Raw genomic sequence first — 24,183 nt, 5'->3', positions numbered from 1 at the left:
TCTAACCTGGTCTCTGCAGACCCCTCCGCACCTTGCTGCCCACCCCGACCCCTCTGCCAGTCCAGTGGGGCGCTGAGGTTCCCAAACTGCTGGCCTGGAGGTGGGCAGAGCCCCCACCTCTCACGTGCTCCTCTCCTGCCCTAGTTCCCGCGTGGACACTCCCTTCCTCAGACCAGACCTCCCAGCCCCCGGCCTCCCACTGCCCTGCCCAGTCCAGCCTCAGGACCCTCACAGTCCTGAGGGTCCCTGAGCTCAGCTGCGCCCTCCCACCCGCCCACTTGGGCCTCCTCCTTCCTGCAGCCCTCCACCCACACCTGTCCTTACAGCTCGTGCCCTCTACCCACCAAGCCCCCACCCAGCAGGACGCCACCCACTCTCTTGTCCGGCCCCTGGCCCCTCTGTCTGGGCAGGAGCCTGGCCCCGCTGGCCTGTCTGTCCACACTGACCTTGAGCCTCAGGTGGGTCACTTGGGCCCTGCCTGGGTGCTCGTCCCTCCCCAGGCCCAGTTCCTTCCCTTCCCTCCCGTCCTGATTTCCTGCCCAGGACCTGGCTCCCTGCTTCCTGGGGGAAAAGCAGCAGCTGGAAAGGATCCAGTGCCCGAAGCCCAGACTTGCCTCCTCCCTGAGAACCCTGTGCCTATGAGGGGTGCCTGGCACGGCCCCGCACCCACTCGGTGACACCCCAGCCTGTCCCTCCCACGCCCCTTCCCCATTCACTCATTAGACACCCGGGCTCCTCCTCACCGCCGATGCCCAGGTCCCCAGGCCTTGCCTCCCCGCCCCACAGAGAGCACCCGTCAACCCCACGGTGGCCTCCACAGCGCCTGGCCCTCGGCAACAGGCCCCCCAGGGCTGACCGTCTCGAGTCCCGTGGCCCCCAGCGCCGCCAGGCCCAGGCCCCGCCATCCACAGCTCCTGTCCCCCGGGGGCCAGGCGTCACGGCCGTCCCCAGGGAGACAGAAACATGCCAGGAAAGCTCTCACTGGCCCGCACTGCCACCACGCCTGGGTGTGCACAGAAACCGCTCGGCTGCTGGATTTACCAAAACACCTTTTATTTACAAAAGTGAACTCGCACTGTGAGCAACAGCTGACCCTCGCCTGGCCACGTGCTCCAAGGGCAAACCGAGGCAGCGGGGCGGGGGCGGGGCTGGGTTTTCCTCCCTAATGCGTGCTCCCCGGGGCTGTGGCCAGGGGCAGGAGCTCCTTGGAGAGAGCCAGGCTCCGTCTGCAGACGCCCCTGCTGGCAAATTGCGTGATTCTGCCAATCGGTGCCAACCATCCTGGCCTGCCCTCTTCCCCGTGAGCCTCAGGCCCTGCCCCACCCCTGGAAAAATAGGCGACTTTTTCCCAGTCCCTGCTACTGCCCGTCTGTCTGCCCAACAGCAGTGGAAGCCCCCGACTCGAGGAAGAACCAGGCAGCTTTCCACGGCGTGGGAGTGGGAGGGCCGGGTGGGGCGGGGAGGCCTGGAGCAGGGCTGGGGACCCGAGAGCAGCGGGGACGTGGGACCCCCCACAGGAGGTGTACACCACCCAGGACCCAGTTCAGGGCAAGGCTGAGGTGCAGAGCAGGGGTGCCCTGCCCACAGGAGGCCCCAGGGTCTCGCTCAGCTGGCACCCCGTCCCAGGAACGGCCGATGCACCTCCAAGAGAGGGTCTGCTCGGGCAGGAATGCGGAGCCTCCTCTCCAGGCCGACTGGGGCCACACCCCCACCAGGGGCCCTGCCCGCCCTGAGCGGCCCCAAGCAGAGCCTCAGAGCACAGCCGGGGCGGGCACAGCCGGCAGAGGCAGCTCCAGGGCTGGCGTCTCTGGGGCCTGGGCTGGGCTAGGCTTCCGGTGGTCCAGCTGCTCGAGCTTCTCTCCAAGCTGGGAATACAGCTCCTTCACCGCCTCTCCACTCTGCGGGGGAGGCCCAGGGCGCGTGTGTGTGTCTGCACACACACACCCCCCCCACACACACGGGCAGGCCAGCAAGGGGACACACACACTCGTGCACAGGTCAGGCCAGCACAGGCAGCGCAGCCTGAGTGCAGGCAGGTGGGCGCACCTGGCCCGTGGGCTCCAGCGCCTTCTGCAGCGCCTCCAGCTTGGACGGGGCCACCCGGTGGTGCAGGTGCAGCAGGAGCCGCAGGACGTGCCGCTGCACGCTCTCCTTCCTGGGGGAGAAGCAGGGGGCTGCAGGCTGCCCAGGCCCCGCCCTCGGCCCAGAGGCCCCGCCCCCACCCCACCCCTCTTCCAGCGGCCAAGGACTGACCGAGAGGACTCACCTTGGGGAGGCGGTGAGGAGGAAGCCGTCGAAGAGGCTGCTGCAGAAGTCCTCCAGGGCGAACTCGTCGGCCAGCAGGGCCAGGCTGCCCGTGAGCAGGTGCAGGAAGATGTCCCCGAACGCCAGGTCGCCGAAGGTCTCCACTGCAAGCACAGCAGGCGTCCCCCAGCTGCCCCCACCTCCCCAGCCGGGCCTGAGCCTGAGCCGACTGGGGCAGGCAGGCAAGTGCTGGGGGGGCCCGGGCGGCCTGGGCCTAACTGGAGGCGGGTCCAGGGCGAGGTGCGGAGGGGACAAGATCCGATCGCGGGGTCCCGCCCAGCGGCCAGGGGATCGGGCTGCAGTGGACTCCAGCAGACACACGCGTGCCGAGGTGGCGGCCCCTCGAGCCCACCAGACTGCGGCGCTCCAGGGCAGAGAATGGAGCAAACGGGCCTTCTTTTAAAACCCAGGCTGTCAAACCCCAGGAGAGACAGCAATGGTAACTACCAGCAGGTCACCCCGTCACCAGGAGCTGCGACCTCGGAAACGTGGGCACCGCCGAGGCACAGAGCCCCGACTCGGTGGGAGGCACGGCCCCCACCACACCCGCCACAGCAGACGGAGGCCTCCACAGCCTCGCCGGCTCACACGCACCGAGGCAGGCGCACAGTGGGTATGCCAAGGGATGTGGCCAGCAAAGCCCCAGCCAGGGACCCCCGACAAGCCGCACAAAGCCCTGCAGACCCCAAGACCTGAGGGGCAGCAGAAGTGAGCTGAAAGAAGGCCCCTGTCTGACTCCTGATCTGAACAGACCATCTGCACGAAAACATTACACGACAATGGGGGAAACCATCAGGGTCTGGACCCCGACTAACCGTGCCGCGGTCACGGCTTTAAGCGTCCACCTCCCATCAAGACACCTACTGGGCTGTTCCGACCTGGTCTGCTGGGGTCTGGGCTCTGTCCAGCCCGTCACTGACGGGACAGAAGCCACACAGAGCCCCCTGCAGGTGGGCAATGGGCCTTGGGCTTCACTAATCTGCACTTGAGTTCATAAAAGACTCCCACCAAAAAAACGTTGAAAAGCAAAAAGAATTTTTAAAAACCGACACCAATTTTTACTAGAACCTTGCAGTAACAGCAAAGCAGCAGCTTCCTCTCCAGAACGTGACCAGAGACCTGCCCAGTGGGCGGGGTCACACCTGCACCCAGCCCACCAGGCGGGCGACGCTGAGACTCTGCCTCCAGGATAGCCCACGTCCACACACATGCGGTTCAACAAGGAGGACAGAAAAGTTCCCAAATGAACAGGAAAAACGCCGTTAACCCAGGTCCCAAGAACTGTGCTTCTGGAAGGCCCCCAGCAGAGAACTCCCCCCTGGAGAACTCCCTGTGCTGATCCTGGAGCTGGCAAACTCGCCCCCATGGGGTACGGGCCCCGCGGGGGAGTCGGTCCGGCGTGCCCCGGGCAGGCCCCTTAGGAGAGAGAGGGGGATGGCGAGAGGGCCAGGTCAGAGCCAAAGACACGAGAATGGGAGAAGCTGGACGGATGAACGGCAAAGGGGCCAGGGCCAAGGACGGGGTTTCTGGGAGCTGGAGGGGACAAGAAGGGTCTTCTCCGGGGCCTCCAAGAGGAGCAAGCCCCACCCATACCTGCTTTAGCCCTGAGAGACCGACCCACTGTAGACATCTGGCTCCCGGAAGCGTGAGAGTTAATTAAGTTCCCGTTCGCCAGTTGGGTGGCGGCTGTATAGAAACTAGCACCCACGACAGGCACCCTCCTCCATAAAGAAAAGCCTGGAAGCAACTCGTAGTATCAGACCCGCTAGTGCCACGTGCACACTGAGGGGCAGTGTCATGCCCTCTCCAGAAGGCGCAACGCCCTGACAAGACTGAACCTGCAGACGCCCTGCACCTGTGTGCGCTGGGCAGGCTGGGGGCCCCCGACTGGCGCCCGCACCCCGGCTCAGCCTGCAGCTGGCTCCTGAAGGGCCCCTGGATGCCCTCCCGTCTTCCTGGCTCGCAGGGTCCCTCTAGCGTGCAGAGCAAGGTTCCCCGGGGGAACTGGCCTCTGCGCCACCTCGGTGGGGAGCTCTCGCCCTGGTCTGACGGCCTGGGAAGCTCCAGGCCCCTCGCCCATTGGGAAAGATGGTGCCGGCTCTTGGGGACCGCAGGCTGTGGCGAGGGCAGAGGGCGTCTGGGAGGACAGCGGCGTCCCGCCGCGCACACTCACCGAGCCCCGGCAGCAGGCGCAGCAGCGCGTTCTTATTCCTCTGCTTGGTGATGTGCAGCACGTAGTACAGCCCCACCTCGCAGGCCATGCGCTGCTCCTGCAGGAACCTGCACCCCAGCGCCGTCAGCCCCCGAGCGGCCCGCGGGCCAGGGCCCTCCCCCGCCACGCCCCAGCCGTACTTGGTGAAGCTCTCCGGCAGCGTGTTTGGGTACGTGACCGGGGCCTTCTCCTCGGCTGGGAGCTTCTGATCCACGTTGAAGGTGTGGTCGTCCACCACGAAGGACATGAGCGTGGGCAGGAACCTGGTGACCAGCTCCACCTCCTGGGGCACAGGCCCTAGAGCTGTCGCGCGCTGCGCCCGCCCCGGGCCCCGGCCTCCGACCACCCCCAGCCGTAGGCCCGGCACCCCCAAGCCCCGCCACGGCCCCTCACGGTGGAGCCCGCCTGACCCTGTTACCATCTTGGGCTCCTTGAAGACCTGGCTGTCGATCATGTCCCACGCACCCTGGCCCAGCGCCAGCAGCCGGAGCAGGAGGAGGAGGTCCGGGCTGTCCTGCAGGGAAATGCAGGCCTCGGCGGCTCGCCCAGCGTCCCGCCCTGACCACACGCGCCCTCTGCCTGGAGGGGGCATGGGCTCACCCCAGGGTCACCCCTACACGCTCCCCAAGGGCAGCGTGCGGCTGGCCGGGGGCACTCACCCTGGGTAGCACCTCCTGGCCCACCAGCTCCTGCAGGTGCCTGACGGTGCTCAGAGACAGGGTGTTGATGGCAAAGGGGTCACACAGGATCATGGATAGGTCCCTGTGATGACACGCCCCAGCATCAGCCAGGGAGGCTTCCAGCCTGCAGAGCCACAGGCCTGGGAGCCAGCCCTTCCTGCAGACCAAGTCACTCCACTTTGGCCCACTTTCTAAAAGCTCACGGTTCACAACTTCCCCTTAACGTACTCAATAAACTGAAAAACCAGAGTTTTTTTAAAAAGTTAAGGTCTCTTTTTGGTCGAGATTCTGATCCAGGCTCCATAAATTCAGTCAGGTTCTCTCAAGCCCAATCCCAGACTTGGGACAGGGGCCACCCAGACAGCACCTTGCTGGTAGCCAGACCACCACCTCTGGACACAGCAGGCCTGTCTGCTCACAGGCAGGCCAGCTCAGGTGCCCGGCCCGGCCGAGGCGCCACAGCCTCACCCCAGCAGCCGGGCCTCTCAGTCACGGGCTCGGACACCAGGTGGTCCCCCTAAAACTCACGAGAAAAAACACCGCTCTCGATGGTGGCCACGGTGGGCTCGGGTGGACGCCCACGGACAGGCGCCCACACCAAGCGGACCCTCACCCCAGAACTTGCTCCTGCCCCTTCTTCACTCCGTCAAGGAAGCCCTGCAGCTCGCGGGCCCTCTTGCTGTCCACAAACCGCTCTCGGATGCAAGCGTCCAGGCACCAGGTGAACTGTGGGGAGAAAGCAGGGTCAGGACTCGGCCAGAGACCGCGCCTCCAGGTAGCTCTCGCCACTGCCTGAGTGTTCAAGCCTGGCATGAGCACAAGGACCCCCACCTCGTGTCGCCAAGGCCCTGTTTGGTGTAAGGAACAGGACGGCACAAAGCAAACAGGCCCAAGGACCCACGTCCCCACAGGCCAGGCAGCGCGAGAAAGAGGCCAAGCGTGTTTGTTCTGAAACGGGCCTTCCCGGGGTCCCCACTGCACGGTGGGCAGTGCCAGGTCAGAGTGTATAACACCACAAAGCCCCTAGGGATGCCGTGGGGGGTCACACCGCGTCCACGTCAGGACAGGGCAGTGCGGAAAGCCCTGTTCCAGAACACGGAGCTCACCACAAAGGCTCTGGAGCAGGGGGAGACAGACCCTGGGAAGAGCAGAGCAGCGGGGCTGGCCTGGCTGCTGTGGACAGACAGACCCTGCAGCTGGTAGCGGTGGGGGGTGGCGCAGCAGGGCAGTGGGCTTGGGGCTGGGGGCTCCGACACTGGGTCCCCCCGCTGGGGCAGGGGGGCGGGTGAGCACACAAGCCCAGGGGCCAGGACCACAGCGGCCCAGGGGAGGAGGGAGGCCAAGGGGGCGTCCACCTTGTGGCAGGGGTCCACGGAGCAGATGTCGCCGACGTCCAGGTCGTGCAGGGACATGAGCAGCTCCGCGCGCAGCGTGCAGTAGTGCACATTGCGCGTGCGCAGGAAGAGCGTGCGCAGGAACTGCAGGACCATGTCGTACAGCTTCACGTTGCGCCCCACCATCCGCGTCAGCCTCTGCACCACCTGCCGGGACGCCAGGCCTCACACCCCGCCCCTCACCCCCGCCCCGCGCGGCTGAGGCTTCTCTTTCACAGGACACCGGCTCACACTGGGGGGCAATGACTCTGGTTTGGACGGTGAACCGTCAGGCCCCGAGGCTCCTCTGAGAGGGCATCAGCCCGGGCCTGCTGCGGCCGCCCTGCTCCCGCTTTCTCTCTGTGACCGATGTGTGACATCTAACGTGTGGGGGTCCACCCCTCAGGAGCCTGAGGAGCCCAGGAGATGCCCTGATTTCTGGGGTCACTGAAGGGTCCAGGCACCCGTGGCAGTTGAGTCAGTGCCCAAAAAACATTTGTTGCAGCAACAAACGAATCAGACACAGACACAGGGAGAACCCAGGGCTGAGAGCGGACAGAGAGCTGGCCAAAAAGGCCAGCCAAGCCACCCAGCGCGAAAAACACAGAAAAGACAGAAAAATCCACACATAGGGAAGGTGCTGCGATGCCCCTTGCCAGCCCCACAGACGAGCCCAGGCCTTCAAGAGCAGACAGGCGGGCATTAATGGGGAAGGGGCTGGCCAGGGAGGCCCGCACACAGCCCCGCCCCGCCTCACCTCACCCTGGCGCCTGGTCTTGGGGGAAGGGCTGAAGAAGTTGTGCAGGACTGAGAGCTCCGTGCTGAAGAGCGCGCTCTCCTTCTCCACGATGTACTGCTTCAGCAGCGGGGAGACCTCATCGCCAAAGAGCGCCTGGTTGTCCTGCCAAATCTGCCGCTTCACCTCCACTGCGCAGGCCCGGTACAGCTCCTTGTCAGCCATCACCAGCTTCAGCTTCTTCTCAGGAACCTACATAACCCACAGGCCACCGTCAGCAGCACCCTGCCCCGACGGTCTCCCTCAGACAACTGGCAGGCCTCAGCTTCCCCATAGCAGAGACCACATCCAGCCCAGCCCAACTGACGGGGACACCTGGGACCGGTCCCTCAGGCCATGGCACGGGCAGGAACCACAGACAGCTTTTTCCCAGAAAGGGCTCCACACCCCGGAGCACATGCCAAGCTTCAGTGTCTGCTTGGCTCAAGGAGAAGCCAGGGCAGGGAACCGTGCTCCGAAGCCATCTTTACTGGAACAGGCAGCCCAGGAACCCTCCCCAGAGAGAGCCAGCCAGGCAGCTGTTACCTTGGGCAGGTGTTTCATGACACACATCACCACCGGCTGCAGAGATGGCATCTTCACCAGAGAAAAGCTCTTCTCCAGGAGGTCCTCCAGTTTCTTATACCTGGGAAAACTCACATTACTGAAAACGTGGCACAAGACCAAGGAGAAAGTAGCCACCTGCGGGTCCCCGGACTGGCGGTGTCACCGGCGGCCCCCTTTTCAGGATGGATGTGTAGCCACGGGGAGGTGAGTGCTGCTAACTGGGGGTTCCTGGCTGGGGAGGCGGCTTCCTGTCTCACTGACCTTTCCTCGGCCTTCCCCTCGGAAGCGATGGCTGACACACGCTCCAGCAGCTTATCCCGAAGTTCATCAAAAACCGACTGGTGGAACTCCAGCCGCGGAGTCCCGTGCAGATCCAAGAAGGGCAAGGCCGACTGCAGGGAGGGCAGCAGCACGCCGTTCTCTGTCTAAGGAAGCAGAGGGCGGCGTTGCTTCCTCGGGGCGGCAAGAGAGACCTCAGCCGCTGCCGCTCGTGGGCAGGCGTCCTGGCTGACCCGAGCGGTCGAAGAGGCAGGCAGAAGGGTGTCCGCGCCGCGCCGGCTGTAGCAGCAGACGCTGGGAGCCGCCCGCCGGCCGTCGAAGCGGCCCGAGCTCGGCGTGTCCGGCCCCCCCGGGCCGCGGAGCAGACGGATACGCCCACTTCACACGCGCGCCCGCCCCCGGCCCCTCGCGCAGCCCCACCTGGAACTGCTCGATGGCCTTGAGCGGCTCCGTGCAGTTGGTCAGCGTCTCCTTTAGGTCCTCGCCATTGGCCACACCCAGGTCCTGCAGCCCCGCAAATAGGGCCGAGGCCCCGGCCCCCACCCGGCCCGGCGCCCCATCCCCGCCGCGCTCCCCCGGCGCCGCCGCGCTCGCCACGGGCCCTGCAGCGGTCCTCTCGCCCGGGCCTCGGGGGCCGCCCGCGCTCCGCTCCCCGGCGCCCTCCAGCTCGGCCAGGTCCCGGCCGCAGCACCGCTCCGCTCGCTCCGCAGCCGCCCACTTCCGCTCCGCGCAGCCAGGTCCGCCCGCCAACGGGCTCCCCGGAAACGCCGCCGCCGTCGCGCAGGGGTTCCCGGGAGGAGCGCCGCGTCCCGCGCCCGGCAGAAACAGCGCGAAGGCGGTGCCCGGATGACGCACGGGTCGCCGGCGAAGCTCCGCCCACCGGGCCCGCCGCGCCCTCCTGCGCGGCCCCGCCCAGCCTCCCGGGGCCAGCTTCCTGTCGCCGACCAGAACGCGGTTGGCGAGCGGGCCCCTGGGAAGCAGGCACCGGAGCTGGGCTGGAACACCGGGGGCCGTTGCCACCGGCGGGTTGGCCTGCTTCAGGAGGTTCAGAACTGATGCTTTAGCCGGGTGCGTTTTACTTAAGAAATTTTTGGCCGCGCGCCGTGGAGTTAAACCCGCACCCCCCTGCAGTAGAAGTGCCTTTTATTTTTTTTTTTAATATTTATTTGGTTGTGCCGTGTCTTTGCGGCTCCCAGGATCTGTGTTTTAATAATCATGAAAAATCCTTTTGCTGACCTTAGCGCCCACCAGCTGCAGGACCCTCTCATCCTGGAACTTGGCTTCTCCCTGTCCAAACTGATGAAGCCCGCGCCACAGAACTGTCGCAAAGACCAAACTAATGGGAAGTGCCTCAACGTAAAGTGCCTAGCAGAGACCTGGGCACGCAGTGACAGTGTGACAAAGACGGCTGTCCTCTCATTCCCTCGAGCATCTAACCCCCTGCCTAACCCAAAGGGCCAGGCCCTCAAGGCTGAGGTCCAGCCCCACTCCACAGCCCACCTTGCAACACAAGAAGCCCACACAGGGCGGGAGACACTGCCTGCTCTGCACCCTCTGCAGGCTCCCTTACTGAGCCTAAGCGTGCAAGCCCCTGGACTCGCACACAGCCCTCTGCAGCTTCTCGATCCCTCCAGCCCCCTCCTTCCGTCCCACCAGCCTTAGGCCCTCCCAAGCTTGGCCACACCAAGTGTAACATCTGCTCCATTTCCATGTGCCTTTGCTTCCAAGGTTTGCTCTGCCAGAAATTCCCTCCCTGCTGCCCAGCAAACTCGGGCTCATCCTTGAGAGCCTTCCCCCAGAAGCGCGCCCTCCTCAGCCCAGCTGGGGCACTGCTCCGTCCTTCTGCCGGTCCCACTCCTAGCTTGGAGTCCCAGGAGTTGCTGGTGGTGCCCCTGTGAGCAGGGCTCCTAGTGCCCTGACCTTGGGCCAGACTCTAAAGGCCGGAGCTCCACAGCTCTGTCTCTGTTGCCCTCTGGCCCGCTGGGCAGCCCAGGGCCCAGTGCCAAAGCCTGCAGTCCCACTGTTCTGATTCCCAGGGCGCCGAGGCTTGACCCACAGCTCCTCGACCCTGGAGGAGGTCCCGGGTGCATGGCACTCATACTCCCTTGTTCTTGGCTTCCCTGTGGAAATGGGGTGATGCCAGCACCGTGGGAGTAGCTATCGTGGTACCTGTGGAAAGGGTTGAGCTTGGACAGAAGAGGCAGAGGAGGGGGTCTAGCCAAGGGCTTGGGGGACATGGGCAGGGCCTCTGGAGGAACTGGTGCTGTGACAGGAGCCACCGCAAAGCTGCAGGAGGCCCCTGCAGGGAGGCAGTCTTGGGGCCGACCCCTGGGCAGGAGGGCGGGGCGATGGCGATGCGGAGCCTGTACCAGACCGCTGCTGTGGGTGGGGCAGGGCCTCACGGTGAAGCCCAGGGCATCTGTTGGCTGCAGCCTGGCCTGCACGACCCTAGCTGAGCTCACAGGGTCTTTGGGCAGCTGCAAGGAGAAGTGGAGCCAGGCCCTAACGAGCAGGTCCTCTGGGCCTTACCTGGCCGGGGAGCAGGCTGACCCCACCTCAGGATGGCAGCTGACTCCCACCCCCACCCCAACAGTTGGCTCCTCAGCTCGGCAAGCGGCCCAACCCTTAGGGAGTCCAGCAGCTGGACCCCTCCACTGGCTGGCACAGCTAGGTGGGGGCATCCGCATGGCCCACAGGGCCCCCTCCCACCCTGCCCCAGGCCAGGCAGGCTCAGGCTGCCACACCAGCCACTCTAGAGAAGAGAGCACTGAAGGGAAAGAGAAGGGGACCTGGCCAGGGGACAGCAGACGCAGCAGGTCAGCCGTGGGCCACTCTGCAGGACGGCTCAGGAAGGGCCAGCGGTCTCCAAGCACACACAACTCGGACGAACCAACAGCACCTCGGTATATAGCAAGAGGGTGGGCCCTCCTCGTCCACAGCTCTGAGGGGTTGGCTGGTCAGGAGGGTGGATCAGAGGTGCCCAGAGAGTCAGAAGGCCAGGCCGGGGGTGGGGGGCACTGAGTTCCAGAGGGAGGCCCAGCAAGGCCCCCGGGGGGCAGGGTTTCATGTGCTGACCCGGCAGGCCGGGTGCACCCCGCAGGCTCTAGAGCGCACAGAAGGGGCCAGTGTTGTGGCGCTTGGGCCTTCGCACGCCTTGGATGACCACCCCGGCTGCCGAGGGGAACCGTGAGCTGTAGCAGTCCTCCACGTCGTAGGCGGCCGGGCCTGGGGTGCAGGCTGCAGAGGGGAGGCGGGTGCAGTCACTGTGCCCACCTGTGCCGCCCAGGTCCACCCCTCCCGCCCCCCGTCTCCCCCCACCTTACAGGAGCCCACCCAGGAGGCCAGCAGGGGCGAGCGGCCCATGGAGAAGGCGGGTGGGCACGGGCCCTTCAGACGGCAGCCCGGAAGGATGTTGTAGGTGCTGGGGCCAGGCCCCGTCTCGTCCCCTGTGGGCGGAGGGGCCTGCAGGAGGGGCTGGGCCCGGGGCCCTGCGCCCCCGCCCTGCAGCACCCCCTGGCGGGCTCGGGCCTCAGGTGGCCTGGAGGCAGGGCGGCCCCTGAAGCTGAAGGCTGGGCAGGCAGGCGGGCTGGGCAGCTGGTAGTCGGCAGGCGATGGCCACTGTGGGGAGACGCAGTTGCTGCAGGCCTGCCCCTCGGGGGGCCCACCCCGCCCAGGACCTGCAGGCTGGCCGCACCTTCTGCTCTCGGTTGAAGTCAGTTTTCTGGGTGAAGGGGCTTTCACTCTGGAACCACACAGTCTGCCACGCCCTGCGGCCTCCGCCTTCTGCAGTGGGCACAGGGTCACAGGGGTGCCTGTGGCCAGGGTCCCTCTCCAGGTGAGGGGGCGTGGGGAGGGGCACGCACCATGGGTGGGGTGTCTGCGGCCGATGCTGAAGTGGGGGTGTGGGGAGGACTCTCGCAGCGACGCGTCTGGCACCTGATACTTGGTGGGGCCGGGAACATGCAGGTCGGTCACGATGGGCGGGCGTTGCTCCAGCACTGGCGGGACAAGCCCTGGGCCTGGGTCCTCCCAGCGGCCCCCACCCGCCCCGCCTGCTGCCCCGACCAGCCCTGGGCTGGGGAGCCCGAGCCCTCACTCACACAGCCCCCTCAGGTTCCGAGTGAGGGGCTCCTGGAGGGGGCTGGTTTGTGTCCTGAGCCCCACCTGGAGCTCCTGCACTGCTGGGGGCCACATCTCCTCCCAGGTGGCCCCCAGCCCTAGTTCCAGGCCCGACAACAGCACAGCAGCATTGAGCCTGCGAGAGACACGAGCAGCCACCATCCACGCAGCCTGAGGGCCACCCAGGCCACTGCCCCCCAGCCAGCCCACCGCGCGGGCAGTTACTGGGAAGTCACAGGTGGCTTCTGCTTCAGGGAGCCATGGGTCCAGTGTCTGCCTCCATTGATGTGAAAATTTGCCAGGAATTTCACCGCCTTCTGGTCAAAATTCATTATCAGGGTCTCTGGCTCCCCTCCCCTAGGGACATCACAGGGCTCTGTGACCTCACTGACTGGACATGGGTCCCCCGTTGCCAGGGACTCCCTGGGAAGCACTGTCCAGCCCTAAAGTGGCCTCTCCCCTGACCAGCGATGTGGGTTGCCCTGGGATCAGCTGCCCCCAGCAGGCCCCCGTGACTCTCAACTCCACTGACCTTTCTCCTTCCTCCACTTTCTTGTTCCAACCCTTCCGATCTCCTGGACTTTTGGGTCTCCCGAGGCCCTAGGGCCCACTCTAGTAGTGCTTGGGAAGGACTGAGGCCCTGGCAGAGGGTAGAGAAGGGGGCAGGGACTGTGGGCTGCTGAGCCTGCAGGGCCAGCCGAAGGAGACACAGGGGAGGGCAGAGGGGACTCCCCAGGGAAGGGGGAGGCAGGCCTGGCAGCTCAGGTGAGGCTGGGGGACACTGTCCTTGGGGGGGCGCAGAGCCTGGACGGGGCTGCTGAGGCTGAAACATGAAGCCACGATGAGGCCGGGTGGGCGCCAGGCCCCCGCAGCGCCTTCCGGAGCCGACCAGCTGACCGGCCCCGGCCCCGGCCTTGGCCTCACCCGGGCAGCACAGCCAAGGATGTCCTGTCCCCCAGTCCCCCACGCACGCCTGTTTCTCCCTCTCCAAGGCCCTCCCATCGCGCGCCTCCAGGCCTGCCTGGCGCTCCTGTCGGTAGCGACTCGCTTGAGGAAACACACCTTTAATCAGGGCGAGGGGCTCCCCGCCTGCTCCAGGGTCGCTCCCTGGGGAGCAGCTCGGGTTCCCCGGGACGAACCCTGCCACGGTGGGTGACGCGCACACCTGTGCCCCGCGTCTCCTCGGGACCGAGTGGGAGCCGCGGGGCAGAGCCCGGCCGCCGGTGTCCCCACGGGAGAGGTGGTCTCTGTGCCGGTGAGGAGCGTCAGGCCGCCAGAGCCCTCACTCGTTTAACCGAGGCTCTGTCCTCAACTGTGGGCACGTTTCACGTGCTTTTCTGTTGAGTGTTAACTTCTCATGGGTTTGCTTTGGGAGCTTGTTTCTACTGATACCACATCTGCACGCAACACTCGCTGGAGACGCTTCCCGCACTCTGTCACCTGTCTCTTAGTACTGATTATACTGTTTTTTGACGTGTGCTTGAACCTGCTAACTGCCCCCTTTATGCCACCTTTCTTCATTGTTTGCTTAGAAAGTCCTCCCTACACCCCCGCCCCCCCAAAATCAGGATTTGTTTTAAATGGAAAATAGTGACAGATCAGGAGACGTGGGTTCGATCCCTGGGTCGGGAAGACCCCTTGGAGAGGGAAATGACAACCCTTTCCAGTCTTCTTGCCTGGGAAATCCCATGGACAGAGGAGCCTGTGGGCTACAGTTCCTGGGGTCACAAAGAACCGGACTTGACTTGGTGACTTAAACAGCAGTGCCGGCTCCAGGGCAAAGACCCCCGAGGACCGAGTCCCGGTGGCTCCCTGGCTCAGGAGGTCACTTGCTGAACCTCACGGTGGTGCCTCCAGAGTGGCCAGCGCCTCGTGTCTGAGGAGGGGGCTCAGGGTGGGGGCTCAGTTAGCCTCACCCCGAGGGGCTGCTTTTCACTGGGCCCCTGGCCTCCTGCGGGTTGTGAGCATCCTGGCCCAGGCCTGCCCCTCACTGCCCAGCGGGGCTGCCTGGGCTGCCATTGGGGCTCCTATTCTCCAAGTGCTAGGTCCCCAGTGTGACAGCCCCAGCCTGTGGCCCCACCTTGAGGGGGGAGTGCTCACCGGTGCGGGCAGGGCAGCTCAGCAGTCAGGCCTCCTCACAATGGTTGCCAGGCAACAGGGCTCCTCTCTGGATGGTGGCAGGCACAGGTGTGGGGCTGGAGGCAGCCCCGCAGAACTGAGGCGCGATGACAGCCCCTCAGAAGCACAACCTCTTCTCGCCAGAACCTCACTACATCCCTGGGTAAGCGCCACAGGCCTGGGCCGGGCCTGGGTCCCTGGGGGGTGGCGCAGCACGGCCAGGGCCCTGAGGGGATCCCAGAGCTGGGTCTCCAGGAAGCTGAGGCCGGAGCAGGGGGCTCTTGGGCGGGAGCTGGGAACCGGGGTGCCCGGGGAGCGGGGTGAGGCTGCAGGCCAGTCAGGAGGGCTGGGGCAGGTTTGCGGGGGCCTGGCCGGCCCGCCCTGCCGGTGCAGCCGTGCCAGGTGGGCGCACGTCTGCGGAGAGCAGAGGCTGGGGTCGGCATGACAGCTGGGGGTGCTGGCCTCTCCCTCCAGAGTGCGTCCTGCTTTAACGAAGAGCTGAGCTGGGGCAGCCCTGGCAGTCTAGGGGTTAGAGGCTCTGCTTCCACCGCAGGGAGCAGGGATGCAATCCCTGGCCCAGAAACTAAGACCTGGCATGCCTTGTGCCCCCAAAACATGAAAAAATAAATTAAAAAATAAAGAGGACATGAGCTCCCAGAGTGAACTGATGGGCATGGCCTTCAGGCCGCCTTGCTAGGTGTCCCCACGTCAAAAACAGAAACGGGGAGTTCTCTGGGGGTCCAGCCGTTAAGACCGAGCTTCCGCTGCAGGGGTCACAGGTTCGATCCCTGGTTGGGGAACTAGGATCCTGCCTGCCCCACAGCAAGACCAAAAACAAACAGAAATGGGCCTCCTCACTGACGCAGCGTGCACACTGACACACACTCAGACCACACGCAAAAAAAGGCCAGTGAGAACAGAACCAACTCTGGTGACACTGAAGAGGCCCTGCCCTTCAGGCTCAGCCTCGCTCAGCTCGTGGACTGACCTGTATTCAGTTGAGCAGGGTCTTTTTGATAGACTTTATTTTATATATATATGTGTTAGTATTTGTTATTTCTGGCCATGCTGGGGCTCTGTGCAGGGGCTCCCCCTGGCCGCGGCGAGCGGAGGCCCCTCTCCACGGCAGTGCCCGGCTGCTCAGCGCAGTGCTGTCTGGCGGAGCAGAGGCTCTAGGTGCACAGGCTTCAGGAGCTGCAGCGGGCGGGCTCAGTGGTTGTGGGTTGCTTCGTGGCACGTGGAATCTTCCCAGACCAGGGACTGAGCCCGTGCCCCCTGCACTGTGCCACCAGGCAAGTTTTAAAAAGAAAACAGCGCACACCCCTTGCTGTCACACAGGCCATTCCTCAGGGCTCAGCCGTAGCACCCACGCCACTTTCCCACAGGCCTGAACCTCCCCCACCAGCAGCATCCTCCCAACCCTCCCCGTATCCTGCCAGCTCCCCTGTGCCTCAGCCCAAGGCCCAGCCTGTCTCCTCCCTGCAATGCTCTGGGGGGCAGAGCTCCCCATTCTCTCATCTTTCCACCCCTTGCTGAAAAATGGCTGGCGGACAGCGGGGAAGACGACGCAGCTCCCCTCCCACTGGCCAGGCCTGTTCTCGGTGCTTGGCCTGAGCTGCCCACTCGAGCCCCAGGAGCCCGATGGCGGGGCTGCCGTGACCGCGCTCTGCAGGCGTGTGGAGGCTCTCGTCTGCGGCCCGCAGGCCAGGTCCACACCTGCTGGTGGGGCCCGGCCTCGCCCTCTCGCCTCTGCAGCTATGCCGGCTTCTACCCGCAGCTGCGCTACCGGGTGGGGGACACCTACGGGCGCACCACGGCGCAGCTGCTCACAGACCCCAGCGTGCAGAAGAGCCCCTGCTCCGTGCTGGCCCCCGTGGCCAAGCCCAAGTTCATCGAGGACTTCAGCAAGCCCAAGCCACCATTTGTGCCCTGCCGTGACCTGATCGAGCCCTACATACCCCACTACACTGGTAAGCCGTCTGCACCCCTGCACCTCGGCCCTGCCACACCCCAGGATGCCCTCCTGCCTGCTGTGGCTCAAAGCTGCCCTGTCCACACAGGTCTGAAGCCCTACAAGAACTTTGAGATGCTGGGCCGGTTCCCACCCCAGGAGGCGGATGCCCAGGGGTCCCTGGGGGGTGAGAATGTATCCAGGCAAGTCCCACTGCCTGCAGGCTTCATGCCCTATCCCCCTTACGCCCCCTGCTCTCCGGGCAGAAAGGGGGACTCCAGGGACCTTGGACACCCGGGGCTGCGGCTGGCATTAGGGGAAGAGGCCTGGAGGAGCACCGCCCCTGCCTGCGAGGCTCCCGGGCAATACCAGGTAACTAAGGGACACCCCAGGAACACGGGCACCAGGCCCCACCCCAGCCAGACCTGGCAGGGGCTGGGCAGTGACCTGCGCCTCCCCATTTCAGCTGTACCACTGCAGGAGGGACGAGTCCCCACCCCTCGCCCACTGGCAGGAGACACTCGACGTGGGCAGGTTCCACAGGCTGCCGCAGCTGGGCCACCCCAAGCTGATCCAGCGCAAGGCCATCTCAGGTGCGTGCCCTCCCCACCAAGGCCCCGAGGGCCCGGGGGAGAGCAAGTGAGGAGGCTGCCCCTGGGCCCTTCCCAAGGTGGGCACTCTGAGGGCCCATTCCTCTTTAGGAAGGGAGGAGACTGCACAGGCTGCCCTGACACCCCCAGGGCAAGTGGGGACCTGCAGGGGACACTGACCTCCTCCTTCCCCAGGTTATGCAGGCTTTGTCCCTCGGTTTGCCTGGGTGATGGGGATGAATTATCGCGATGGGGTCACACAGGCTATGGACGAGTTCGACAAGAGCCAGGTGTGTGGACACCACCCCTGGGTGAGCAAGGCTGTCTCCATCCTCTGGCTTCCCTGGGGGAAGCTCTGCCTGGCCCAGAGGCTATCCCTTGCGCTCCCCGCTACCCCCAAGCCATGTCCTTCTGACTAGGTCTTGGCTCCCAGGTCTGGAGTGCCGTGGGGAGGACAGACCCCTGAGCCACTCACTTCCCAAAATGCCAGCCTTACACCGCCAGGACATTCTGCTCCATGGTTTCCAGCTCGGGAGGCAGGACATGGCAGCACTGACCTGCCTGTTTTCCCAGTTTCTGCTCAGAAATCCCATCTGTGCCCTGGGTGAGAGGCTGCCCAGCACACACTGGCCCAGCAACACCATCTACAGAAGCCAGGGCCTGATACCCTTCTACATGGGCTTCATACCCTGTGAGTGCCTCTTGGAAGATGTCACGGCGACAGGCCACTGTGGGGCGGGGCCAGGGGCTGGGCCCTCTTAGCCAGGCCTAACCTCAGGCAACGTTCCCTTGGGACAGGACGACCCCAAATGACCCAAAGTTCCCTCAGTGCCCCGGCTTCCCCCAGTGCACAAGGGGCTCACTGACAGCCCTGACTAAAAGCCAAAAGGCCAAGTGCCTCCAGACCACGCTGGCCTCCTGGGGGGTTTCCCGTGCACAGGCTGGGCCCACCTCTGGGAGGCGACCCCCGGCTCCCCAGCCTGCATGTTCACAGGCCCCTGGCCCCTGCAGCAGCCCCGCGTGTGCCCTACGCGTGCGGTGAGCCCAGGGGCTCAGCAGCAGCGTTGCCCCTCACAGCCATGCAGGACAACTACGCACTGACCTTTGGCAACAGCACCCGCAAGGCCTATCAGAAGGAACTGGAGAGGCGCAGCCGGACACTATGAAAACGCTTTAATGGTGGTGGCTGTACAGCGCGTGATGTCAAGACAGGAAAGAACACACACACAGTGAGACAGACTATCAGAGCGGGCTGTGAGTGAATAAAGAGTTCCCACGGCCTTGGCCTTCTGGCTCCGGCGGCTCTAGGCCACCTCCTCCTCCGCCTCCTCCTCGAACTCGCCCTCTTCCTCGGCCGTGGCGTCCTGGTACTGCTGGTACTCGGACACCAGGTCGTTCATGTTGCTCTCGGCCTCGGTGAACTCCATCTCGTCCATGCCCTCGCCCGTGTACCAGTGCAGGAAGGCCTTGCGCCGGAACATGGCCGTGAACTGCTCCGAGATGCGCTTGAACAGCTCCTGGATGGCCGTGCTGTTGCCGATGAAGGTGGCCGACATCTTCAGGCCGCGGGGCGGGATGTCGCACACGGCCGTCTTCACGTTGTTGGGGATCCACTCCACGAAGTAGCTGCTGTTCTTGTTCTGCACGTTGAGCATCTGCTCGTCCACCTCCTTCATGGACATGCGGCCCCGGAAGACGGCGGCCACGGTCAGGTAGCGGCCGTGGCGCGGGTCGCAGGCGGCCATCATGTTCTTGGCGTCAAACATCTGCTGGGTGAGCTCGGGCACCGTCAGTGCCCGGTACTGCTGGCTGCCCCGGCTGGTTAGCGGCGCGAAGCCGGGCATGAAGAAGTGCAGGCGGGGGAAGGGGACCATGTTGACAGCCAGCTTGCGCAGGTCAGCGTTGAGCTGGCCCGGGAAGCGCAGGCAGGTGGTGACCCCGCTCATGGTGGCCGACACCAGGTGGTTCAGGTCCCCGTAGGTGGGGGTGGTCAGCTTCAGGGTGCGGAAGCAGATGTCGTACAGCGCCTCGTTGTCGATGCAGTAGGTCTCGTCTGTGTTCTCTACCAGCTGGTGGACTGAGAGGGTGGCGTTGTAGGGCTCCACGACGGTGTCTGACACTTTGGGCGAGGGCACCACGCTGAAGGTGTTCATGATCCTGTCTGGATACTCCTCCCGAATCTTGCTGATGAGGAGGGTGCCCATCCCAGACCCAGTCCCCCCACCCAAGGAGTGGGTCAGCTGGAAGCCCTGCAGGCAGTCACAGCTCTCCGCCTCCTTCCTCACGACGTCCAGCACCGAGTCGACTAGCTCTGCGCCTTCCGTGTAGTGCCCCTTGGCCCAGTTGTTCCCGGCCCCGCTCTGACCTGCAAGAGAGGGCAGCCGGTTGCTATTCAGCCAGGCGTGTGCTCACCACCGATCACTCGTGCCAAAAAGGCCAAACGACACAGCGTGAGGTAACACACAAAACCCACCCTACAGGTACAGCAGATGGGCCCCCAGACTGATAAAGTAACGACGTAGGCGATGAAACACCACGGTGTCACGCTGACATGGTTAAACAACAAACCAGCCCCTCCCATGGGCAGCCTCTGCCAACTCCCAAGAGCAGACGAGCTGCCACTGCCTCCAGCTCAGCCTTCCCGACAGGGAGATTACATCTGCCTGCTCCTTCCCGGCAGGCAGACAGCTGGGCCTTCTCGGCAAAGCCGCTTTAGGTGAGGGGATTGAATGACTCTAGAGAGAAGGAGGGCGTCCTGGAACCCAGCTTCTACTAAGAATAAAGAGTGGATCAGAACCTCGGCTCTGCGAGTCCTGAAGATGGCGACATTGGGCACCCCCTGACCTTTGCGCCGTCCTGGCTATCAGCCGCCACCCACCCCGATCCGCGGCTCACCGAAGACAAAGTTGTCCGGCCTGAAGATCTGCCCGAAAGGCCCCGAGCGCACAGAGTCCATGGTGCCCGGCTCCAGGTCCACGAGCACCGCGCGGGGCACATACTTGCCACCTGGGGGGCGGGAGGGCGTCAGCGAGGGGAAGGCCGCGGGGCGGCACGGGGGTGGGGAAGGGGCGCGGGGTCTCACCGGTGGCCTCGTTGTAGTACACGTTGATTCGCTCCAGCTGCAGGTCGCTATCCCCGTGGTAGGTGCCGGTAGGATCGATGCCATGCTCGTCGCTGATCACCTCCCAAAACTACGGGAGACGCGGGCGGGCCGGGCCGGGGCTGAGTCACGCCGGAGGTGCCCGGAGCCGACCCCGCCCCGGACGGCGCGGCGCGGCCCGGCCCTCCCTTCCCCCGCCGCCCCCTCAGACCCCAGCCGCTGCCCGCTGCCCTAACCCCGGTTCCGGCCCCGCGAGGGGCCGCAATGCGGGGGCGCCGCCCGCCGGATGCCGCCATCTTTCCCGCCGCCAGTCCGCCCCGCCCGGAGGACCCGCGCCGGCCCAGACGTCCCCGCTCACCTTGGCGCCGATCTGGTTGCCGCACTGGCCGGCCTGCAGGTGCACGATCTCCCTCATGGCGGCGGCGGCGGCGGCTGCTGCAGCGGGGGCGGCTGCGGAGGAAAGAGCCGAGCTAAAGCCGAAATGCGGGCGCGCAGAGTGCTACAACCGACGCTGCGCCGGCGCTTATATACCCGCCGCGCCCGCCCCCGCCAGCCTCTTATTGGGGGTCCAGAGCGAGGCTGGCAGGAGGCCTCGTTTGATTGGCTGTAGCCCTGTCAATCGGGCTGCCCAGGGCCCGCCTTCCCGACGCCGCTCGCCCTTTATTGGTCCGTCGCGGCCTCTGCGCTCCCTATCCAAGTCCCCCCCCTCGCTCTGCGGTCTTCTGACCATTGGCTGTTTCAAATGATTGATTTGTGCTCCCATTGGCCGGCTCCGCAGAGCACGCCGACAGCCTGCCGCTATTGGCTGGCGGGGCCGGCGTCCTGGTAACCGCCGCAGTGCCGCGGGGACCGGCGCGGGCGGGGCGCGGGCTCGGGCGGGGCGCTGCGGGGGCCGGCCGAGCCCGGGGCAGGCGGGCGGGGCGCGCCCCGTGGCCCTCGCGGGAGCCCGGGCCTCGCTGTGCGCCTTTTAGAGGGCGGCCGGGCTCATCTTGCGGAGTCTTAGAGCGGAGGAGGGGCGCGGGGCCGTTCACACGGACGCCCTCGGGGATCGGAGGCCGAGGGGCGGCGGCGCCGGGCCCGCCCCCTGAGCTTTGGGGGCCGCCTGCCCCCTTCCTCGGTCCTCAGGCCCGCATAGGTCGTGGGCAGGTGGGCGAGCGCGTGGGGCCGCGGCGCCCGGCCGGAGAGAGGTGGGCGCGGGGCGGGCGGGGCAGGATGGGGCCCTGCTCGGCAGCGGCTTGCGGCTTGTTGTGGAGACCGCGCTGGCCTGGCGCCTGTTGCCTTGGTGCCTTGGCCCCAGGAGCGCACAGAGCTGCGTGGAGACACGAGGGCCGCGCCCAGGCCTCTGGGCAACCACACATCGGTACACCTGGCTGAACAAATGCTTGTACTTTTCCTTGAATTTTGTTTGGAGAAAAAAAAAACAACTTATGAGAAAAAAAAAAAAACCCCAAACAGTTAACTTGCATGTAGTCACACTTTTAATCATTTTAAAAACAGTCCCCTTGCATTATATTTTCGTAATGTCCGCCGTGGACAGTCTGTCTCGCTGTGGCCGCGGGTCCTCTCTAGATTCTGGTTTTCTCAGTGAGGTTCTTGCCCTCCTCGCTCCCCAGCCCATGGATGTTGTGGGCAATACCTGGTGATTTCTACCTAAAGAGAGTGTGCTTGCTCTTCACCGTGTACTTCAGGACACCGCCGTTTCCTGGCGTGTTGCAGCGTTAGGGCACTTCACGGTATACTTAATCTGGGGATGAAATGGTTGGGAAGTAGCACACTGGCATAGGGATGAGTCTTAACATACCCTGAGAGTGGTCTGCAGCTGCAGTCCTGAACCTGACCTGAAGTGTGAGTCAGCATGTCAAAGTAATAGTCCTCGAAGGGCCTAGGGGACCAGCCCCTTCCCCTGCACCAGTCCAGGAAGGTGGGCCCGGCTGGTGCTGGCCACAGGCAGTGGCTTGTCGGGTGTGCAGGGTCCCTGCCTGGTATCTAGGGTTCTCACAGTGCCCTGCGAGGTAGCTTAGCTGCCCAAGCAGGCCTGCGAGGCCCTGGCACTGCAGCAGGGAGGCTCCAGGGCCTTGCAGCACTGAGTCTTCACAAATGAGCGAGAAACGGAATAGCTCAGACTTTGCTCCAAGTGAGCCAGTGAGTTGGGGCACTTTGAAATGTTTGTCAGAGCCTTCCCTCCTCGCCACCCACCCTGGGCTGAGACCCCCACTGGCAGAAGTCTCTGCTTCCTGTGACCAGTGCGCACAGGGCCGGGAGTTCAGCGTGGCCATGGCACCCCTGCTTTCCGGGTAACAAAACAGCTGTCACCCACCCAGGTGTGAGCCCCAGGGACCCTCGCGGCACCAGGTTGCCCACCTTGTCCTTCCGAAGTGAACACTGGCGGGAACGAGGCAGCAGGCCTCTCTGTGGCCCTCGGCCAAGGACCACAGTAGGCGCCGCTGCGCGGGCCGGTGGTGGGGGAGGCCCTGCAGGTCCCCAGCCTTACCCAAGGGCGTTCCTGCCGCAGGGTGGCGGTGGGCTCCTGTGAGCCACCGGGTCCAGGCTGGGGGGAGGTCCGGGCCCAGTGGGGGTCTGTGGCCCAGCGGGACGCAGGGCAGAGTGGGTGGGGGCTCTGGGAGTGCCGGACACCTGGCCCTCCCACCCGAGCCGGCAGCTGTTGAAGGCGTCCTCAGCGACAGCTCTGTTTACCGGTGGCCATGGTCCCAGCGGGAGGCTGCATTACCGCCTGGCGGGAGCAGCAGGCAGACAGTGGTTCACGGCCTCAAAAGACCCAGCAGTCAGCCTTTATGGGTGGCCTCACCCGCCCCCGGAAGGAGAGGTGCACGCACTGGGTACTTGCTTCCCCTCTCACTGCCTTCCCACAATGGGGAGGGGGAGTCCCTGGGGAAACAGCCAGGCCCAGCCCCTCCTCAGGGACTTCCATGGGAGTCAGGCTGATGTCAGAAGGGCATGTGTGTCCTGAGGTCACAAAAGTGGGGGGAAGCCAAAAATAGGTACATGGACCTGCCCCAGGGGTCTTGTTCCCACGAGGCCCCTTGTGGGTCTCAGAGCAGGTGGCTAGCTCTTCCGGAGGCCAGGGTGAGCCCCAGGCTCAGGAGATCTAGAAGCTTGTTGGGAGAATAGGAGACATGGGGGTGCTGAGAGGGGCTGGGGGACACGGGAAGGGGGGTCTATGAGAACCCGGGAACGAGGGAGATGACGCCACTGTGGACAGGAATTGGTTCTGAGGTCCCCGTCTCATCTTCCTGACCACTCACACCTGTCCCCCCACCGGGTTTGGCTAGGCACACCTGGGGGGCTGGGAAGGAAGGTGGCCCCCATCTTCAGGGCAGCATCCCTGGATCAGAAGGTGGTCACTGGTCGCAGCTGCAAACCGAGAAACCAGGCAACACACACACCCCCCCAGCCCTCCCCGGATCCGAGCTGCTTAGGGGTCTGCACATGGGCACCCCAAAGTGCCCGAGTTCTGGGGGAGAGACTGGATCCGCCAACCCTCTCCTCTCAGGGCTGTGGCGGCACAGGGTCCGGCTGGTGTCGGGTTACCAGCGCCCGGCTCTGGACAAAAGCCTTGCTATGTGGAAACCCGCGGCGCGGGCACGGGGAGGGGGAGGGGAGCCAGTCCCGGGTGGGCACCTGGCCCAGAGATGTTTTACCTAGGTGCGGCCTCCAGGGGCGAGCTGCGCCGGGCGTGGCGGGCAGGATCCACTCCCTGGGGTGGGGGCACTGAGCACCTGCTCTGCCCAGGACGGCGGGGTGGCGCCCCTGGCCGCCCCGGTGCAGGCCGGCGGACATGGGTAACCGCGCACTGGTCCTCCGGCCCCGCGCCCCCGACCCGCAGCCCCGCGCCGCCCCCGCAGCCCCGTGCCCCGCAGCGGCGGGCGCTGCGCCGCGGGAGGAGAGCGGGGACGCGGGGGAGCGGGGCGCCTCGGGGCCACCCGGTCCTCACCCGTGCCCTCCCCACTCCGCGACGCACCTGCGGAATTCGGGGCCCCGCAGCGACCACGTGACTCCCTCCAGGCCGACCGCCGACAGGGGCTGCAGGGCGCCAGAGCTGCCCGCGCGTCCGCCCTCCCTCCCTGCACCACAGGGAAGGCCCCGGCCGCGTCCAG

At 65.2% G+C, this 24,183-nt stretch overlaps 4 protein-coding genes across 13 annotated transcripts; 1 reads left to right on the top strand and 3 right to left on the bottom strand.

Annotated features, from left to right (window-relative positions):
• Positions 1-1,036: 1,036 nt before the first annotated feature.
• NELFB (negative elongation factor complex member B) lies at positions 1,037-10,877 on the bottom strand. The gene is made up of 15 exons (XM_061431410.1): positions 10,776-10,877; positions 10,560-10,667; positions 8,611-9,330; positions 8,173-8,336; positions 7,891-7,990; positions 7,327-7,557; positions 6,552-6,737; positions 5,810-5,922; positions 5,176-5,278; positions 4,935-5,030; positions 4,657-4,799; positions 4,478-4,584; positions 2,267-2,408; positions 2,047-2,155; positions 1,037-1,898 (listed from the first exon to the last, which is right to left on the bottom strand). The coding sequence occupies exons 1-15, from the start codon at positions 10,875-10,877 to the stop codon at positions 1,752-1,754; spliced, it is 2,571 nt and encodes an 856-aa protein (XP_061287394.1). The 3' UTR covers positions 1,037-1,751.
• Positions 10,878-11,073: 196 nt separating this feature from the next.
• Positions 11,074-12,741, bottom strand: STPG3 (sperm-tail PG-rich repeat containing 3). Of its 2 annotated transcripts, none has more exons than XM_061434289.1 (6): positions 12,535-12,741; positions 12,291-12,445; positions 12,054-12,188; positions 11,885-11,973; positions 11,514-11,808; positions 11,074-11,427 (listed from the first exon to the last, which is right to left on the bottom strand). In XM_061434289.1, exons 1-6 carry the CDS (start codon positions 12,639-12,641, stop codon positions 11,294-11,296), a joined length of 915 nt encoding a protein of 304 aa, XP_061290273.1. In that variant the 5' UTR covers positions 12,642-12,741; the 3' UTR covers positions 11,074-11,293. The 2 variants fall into 2 exon arrangements, with proteins under 2 accessions (XP_061290273.1, XP_061290274.1); XM_061434290.1 differs by having other exon boundaries at positions 12,054-12,132; positions 12,355-12,445.
• Positions 12,742-12,751: 10 nt separating this feature from the next.
• CIMIP2A (ciliary microtubule inner protein 2A) lies at positions 12,752-18,247 on the top strand. 9 transcript variants are annotated; one of them, XM_061434287.1, is made up of 8 exons: positions 13,145-13,759; positions 14,491-14,590; positions 16,183-16,397; positions 16,488-16,750; positions 16,845-16,971; positions 17,164-17,258; positions 17,542-17,659; positions 18,046-18,247. In XM_061434287.1, the coding sequence occupies exons 2-8, from the start codon at positions 14,535-14,537 to the stop codon at positions 18,132-18,134; spliced, it is 963 nt and encodes a 320-aa protein (XP_061290271.1). In that variant the 5' UTR covers positions 13,145-13,759; positions 14,491-14,534; the 3' UTR covers positions 18,135-18,247. The 9 variants fall into 9 exon arrangements, with proteins under 9 accessions (XP_061290264.1, XP_061290263.1, XP_061290267.1 ...); XM_061434286.1 differs by lacking the exon at positions 13,145-13,759 and having other exon boundaries at positions 14,355-14,590; positions 16,205-16,397; XM_061434281.1 differs by lacking the exon at positions 13,145-13,759 and having other exon boundaries at positions 14,355-14,590; positions 16,205-16,750.
• On the bottom strand, positions 18,125-20,644 carry TUBB4B (tubulin beta 4B class IVb). Its single transcript, XM_061434276.1, has 4 exons — positions 20,427-20,644; positions 20,051-20,159; positions 19,864-19,974; positions 18,125-19,333 (listed from the first exon to the last, which is right to left on the bottom strand). The coding sequence occupies exons 1-4, from the start codon at positions 20,481-20,483 to the stop codon at positions 18,273-18,275; spliced, it is 1,338 nt and encodes a 445-aa protein (XP_061290260.1). The 5' UTR covers positions 20,484-20,644; the 3' UTR covers positions 18,125-18,272.
• Positions 20,645-24,183: the final 3,539 nt, after the last annotated feature.

Source organism: Bos javanicus, chromosome 11 (assembly GCF_032452875.1).
Source record: "Bos javanicus breed banteng chromosome 11, ARS-OSU_banteng_1.0, whole genome shotgun sequence".
Classification (NCBI taxonomy): Eukaryota; Metazoa; Chordata; class Mammalia; order Artiodactyla; family Bovidae; genus Bos; species Bos javanicus.
The sequence above is the reverse complement of the archived record's forward strand: the minus strand, read 5'-3'. Positions and strand labels throughout refer to the sequence as shown.

Bases quoted from the DNA above. Each gene is read 5' to 3' on its own strand.
- NELFB (XM_061431410.1), bottom strand. From the start codon at position 10,877: ATGCGGATGCCCCCACCTAGCTGTGCCAGCCAGTGGAGGGGTCCAGCT. The intron at 5,279-5,809 runs GTGAGGGTCCGC...GTGTCATCACAG, and splicing joins GGGCAGGAGCAAGTTCTGGG to GGACCTATCCATGATCCTGT. The intron at 5,031-5,175 runs GTGAGTGCCCCC...ATTTCCCTGCAG, and splicing joins GCCAGGAGGTGCTACCCAGG to GACAGCCCGGACCTCCTCCT.
- STPG3 (XM_061434289.1), bottom strand. From the start codon at position 12,641: ATGAATTTTGACCAGAAGGCGGTGAAATTCCTGGCAAATTTTCACATC. The intron at 11,974-12,053 runs GTGCGTGCCCCT...TGCCCACTGCAG, and splicing joins CCGCAGACACCCCACCCATG to AAGGCGGAGGCCGCAGGGCG. The intron at 11,428-11,513 runs GTAAGGTGGGGG...TCCCCTCTGCAG, and splicing joins GGCCTCCTGGGTGGGCTCCT to CCTGCACCCCAGGCCCGGCC.
- CIMIP2A (XM_061434280.1), top strand. From the start codon at position 14,450: ATGGTTGCCAGGCAACAGGGCTCCTCTCTGGATGGTGGCAGGCACAGG. The intron at 14,591-16,204 runs GTAAGCGCCACA...TTCTACCCGCAG, and splicing joins GAACCTCACTACATCCCTGG to CTGCGCTACCGGGTGGGGGA. The intron at 16,972-17,163 runs GTGCGTGCCCTC...CTCCTTCCCCAG, and splicing joins CCAGCGCAAGGCCATCTCAG to GTTATGCAGGCTTTGTCCCT.
- TUBB4B (XM_061434276.1), bottom strand. From the start codon at position 20,483: ATGAGGGAGATCGTGCACCTGCAGGCCGGCCAGTGCGGCAACCAGATC. The intron at 20,160-20,426 runs GTGAGCGGGGAC...CGTCTCCCGTAG, and splicing joins GCAACCAGATCGGCGCCAAG to TTTTGGGAGGTGATCAGCGA. The intron at 19,334-19,863 runs GTGAGCCGCGGA...CCTCTCTTGCAG, and splicing joins GCCGGACAACTTTGTCTTCG to GTCAGAGCGGGGCCGGGAAC.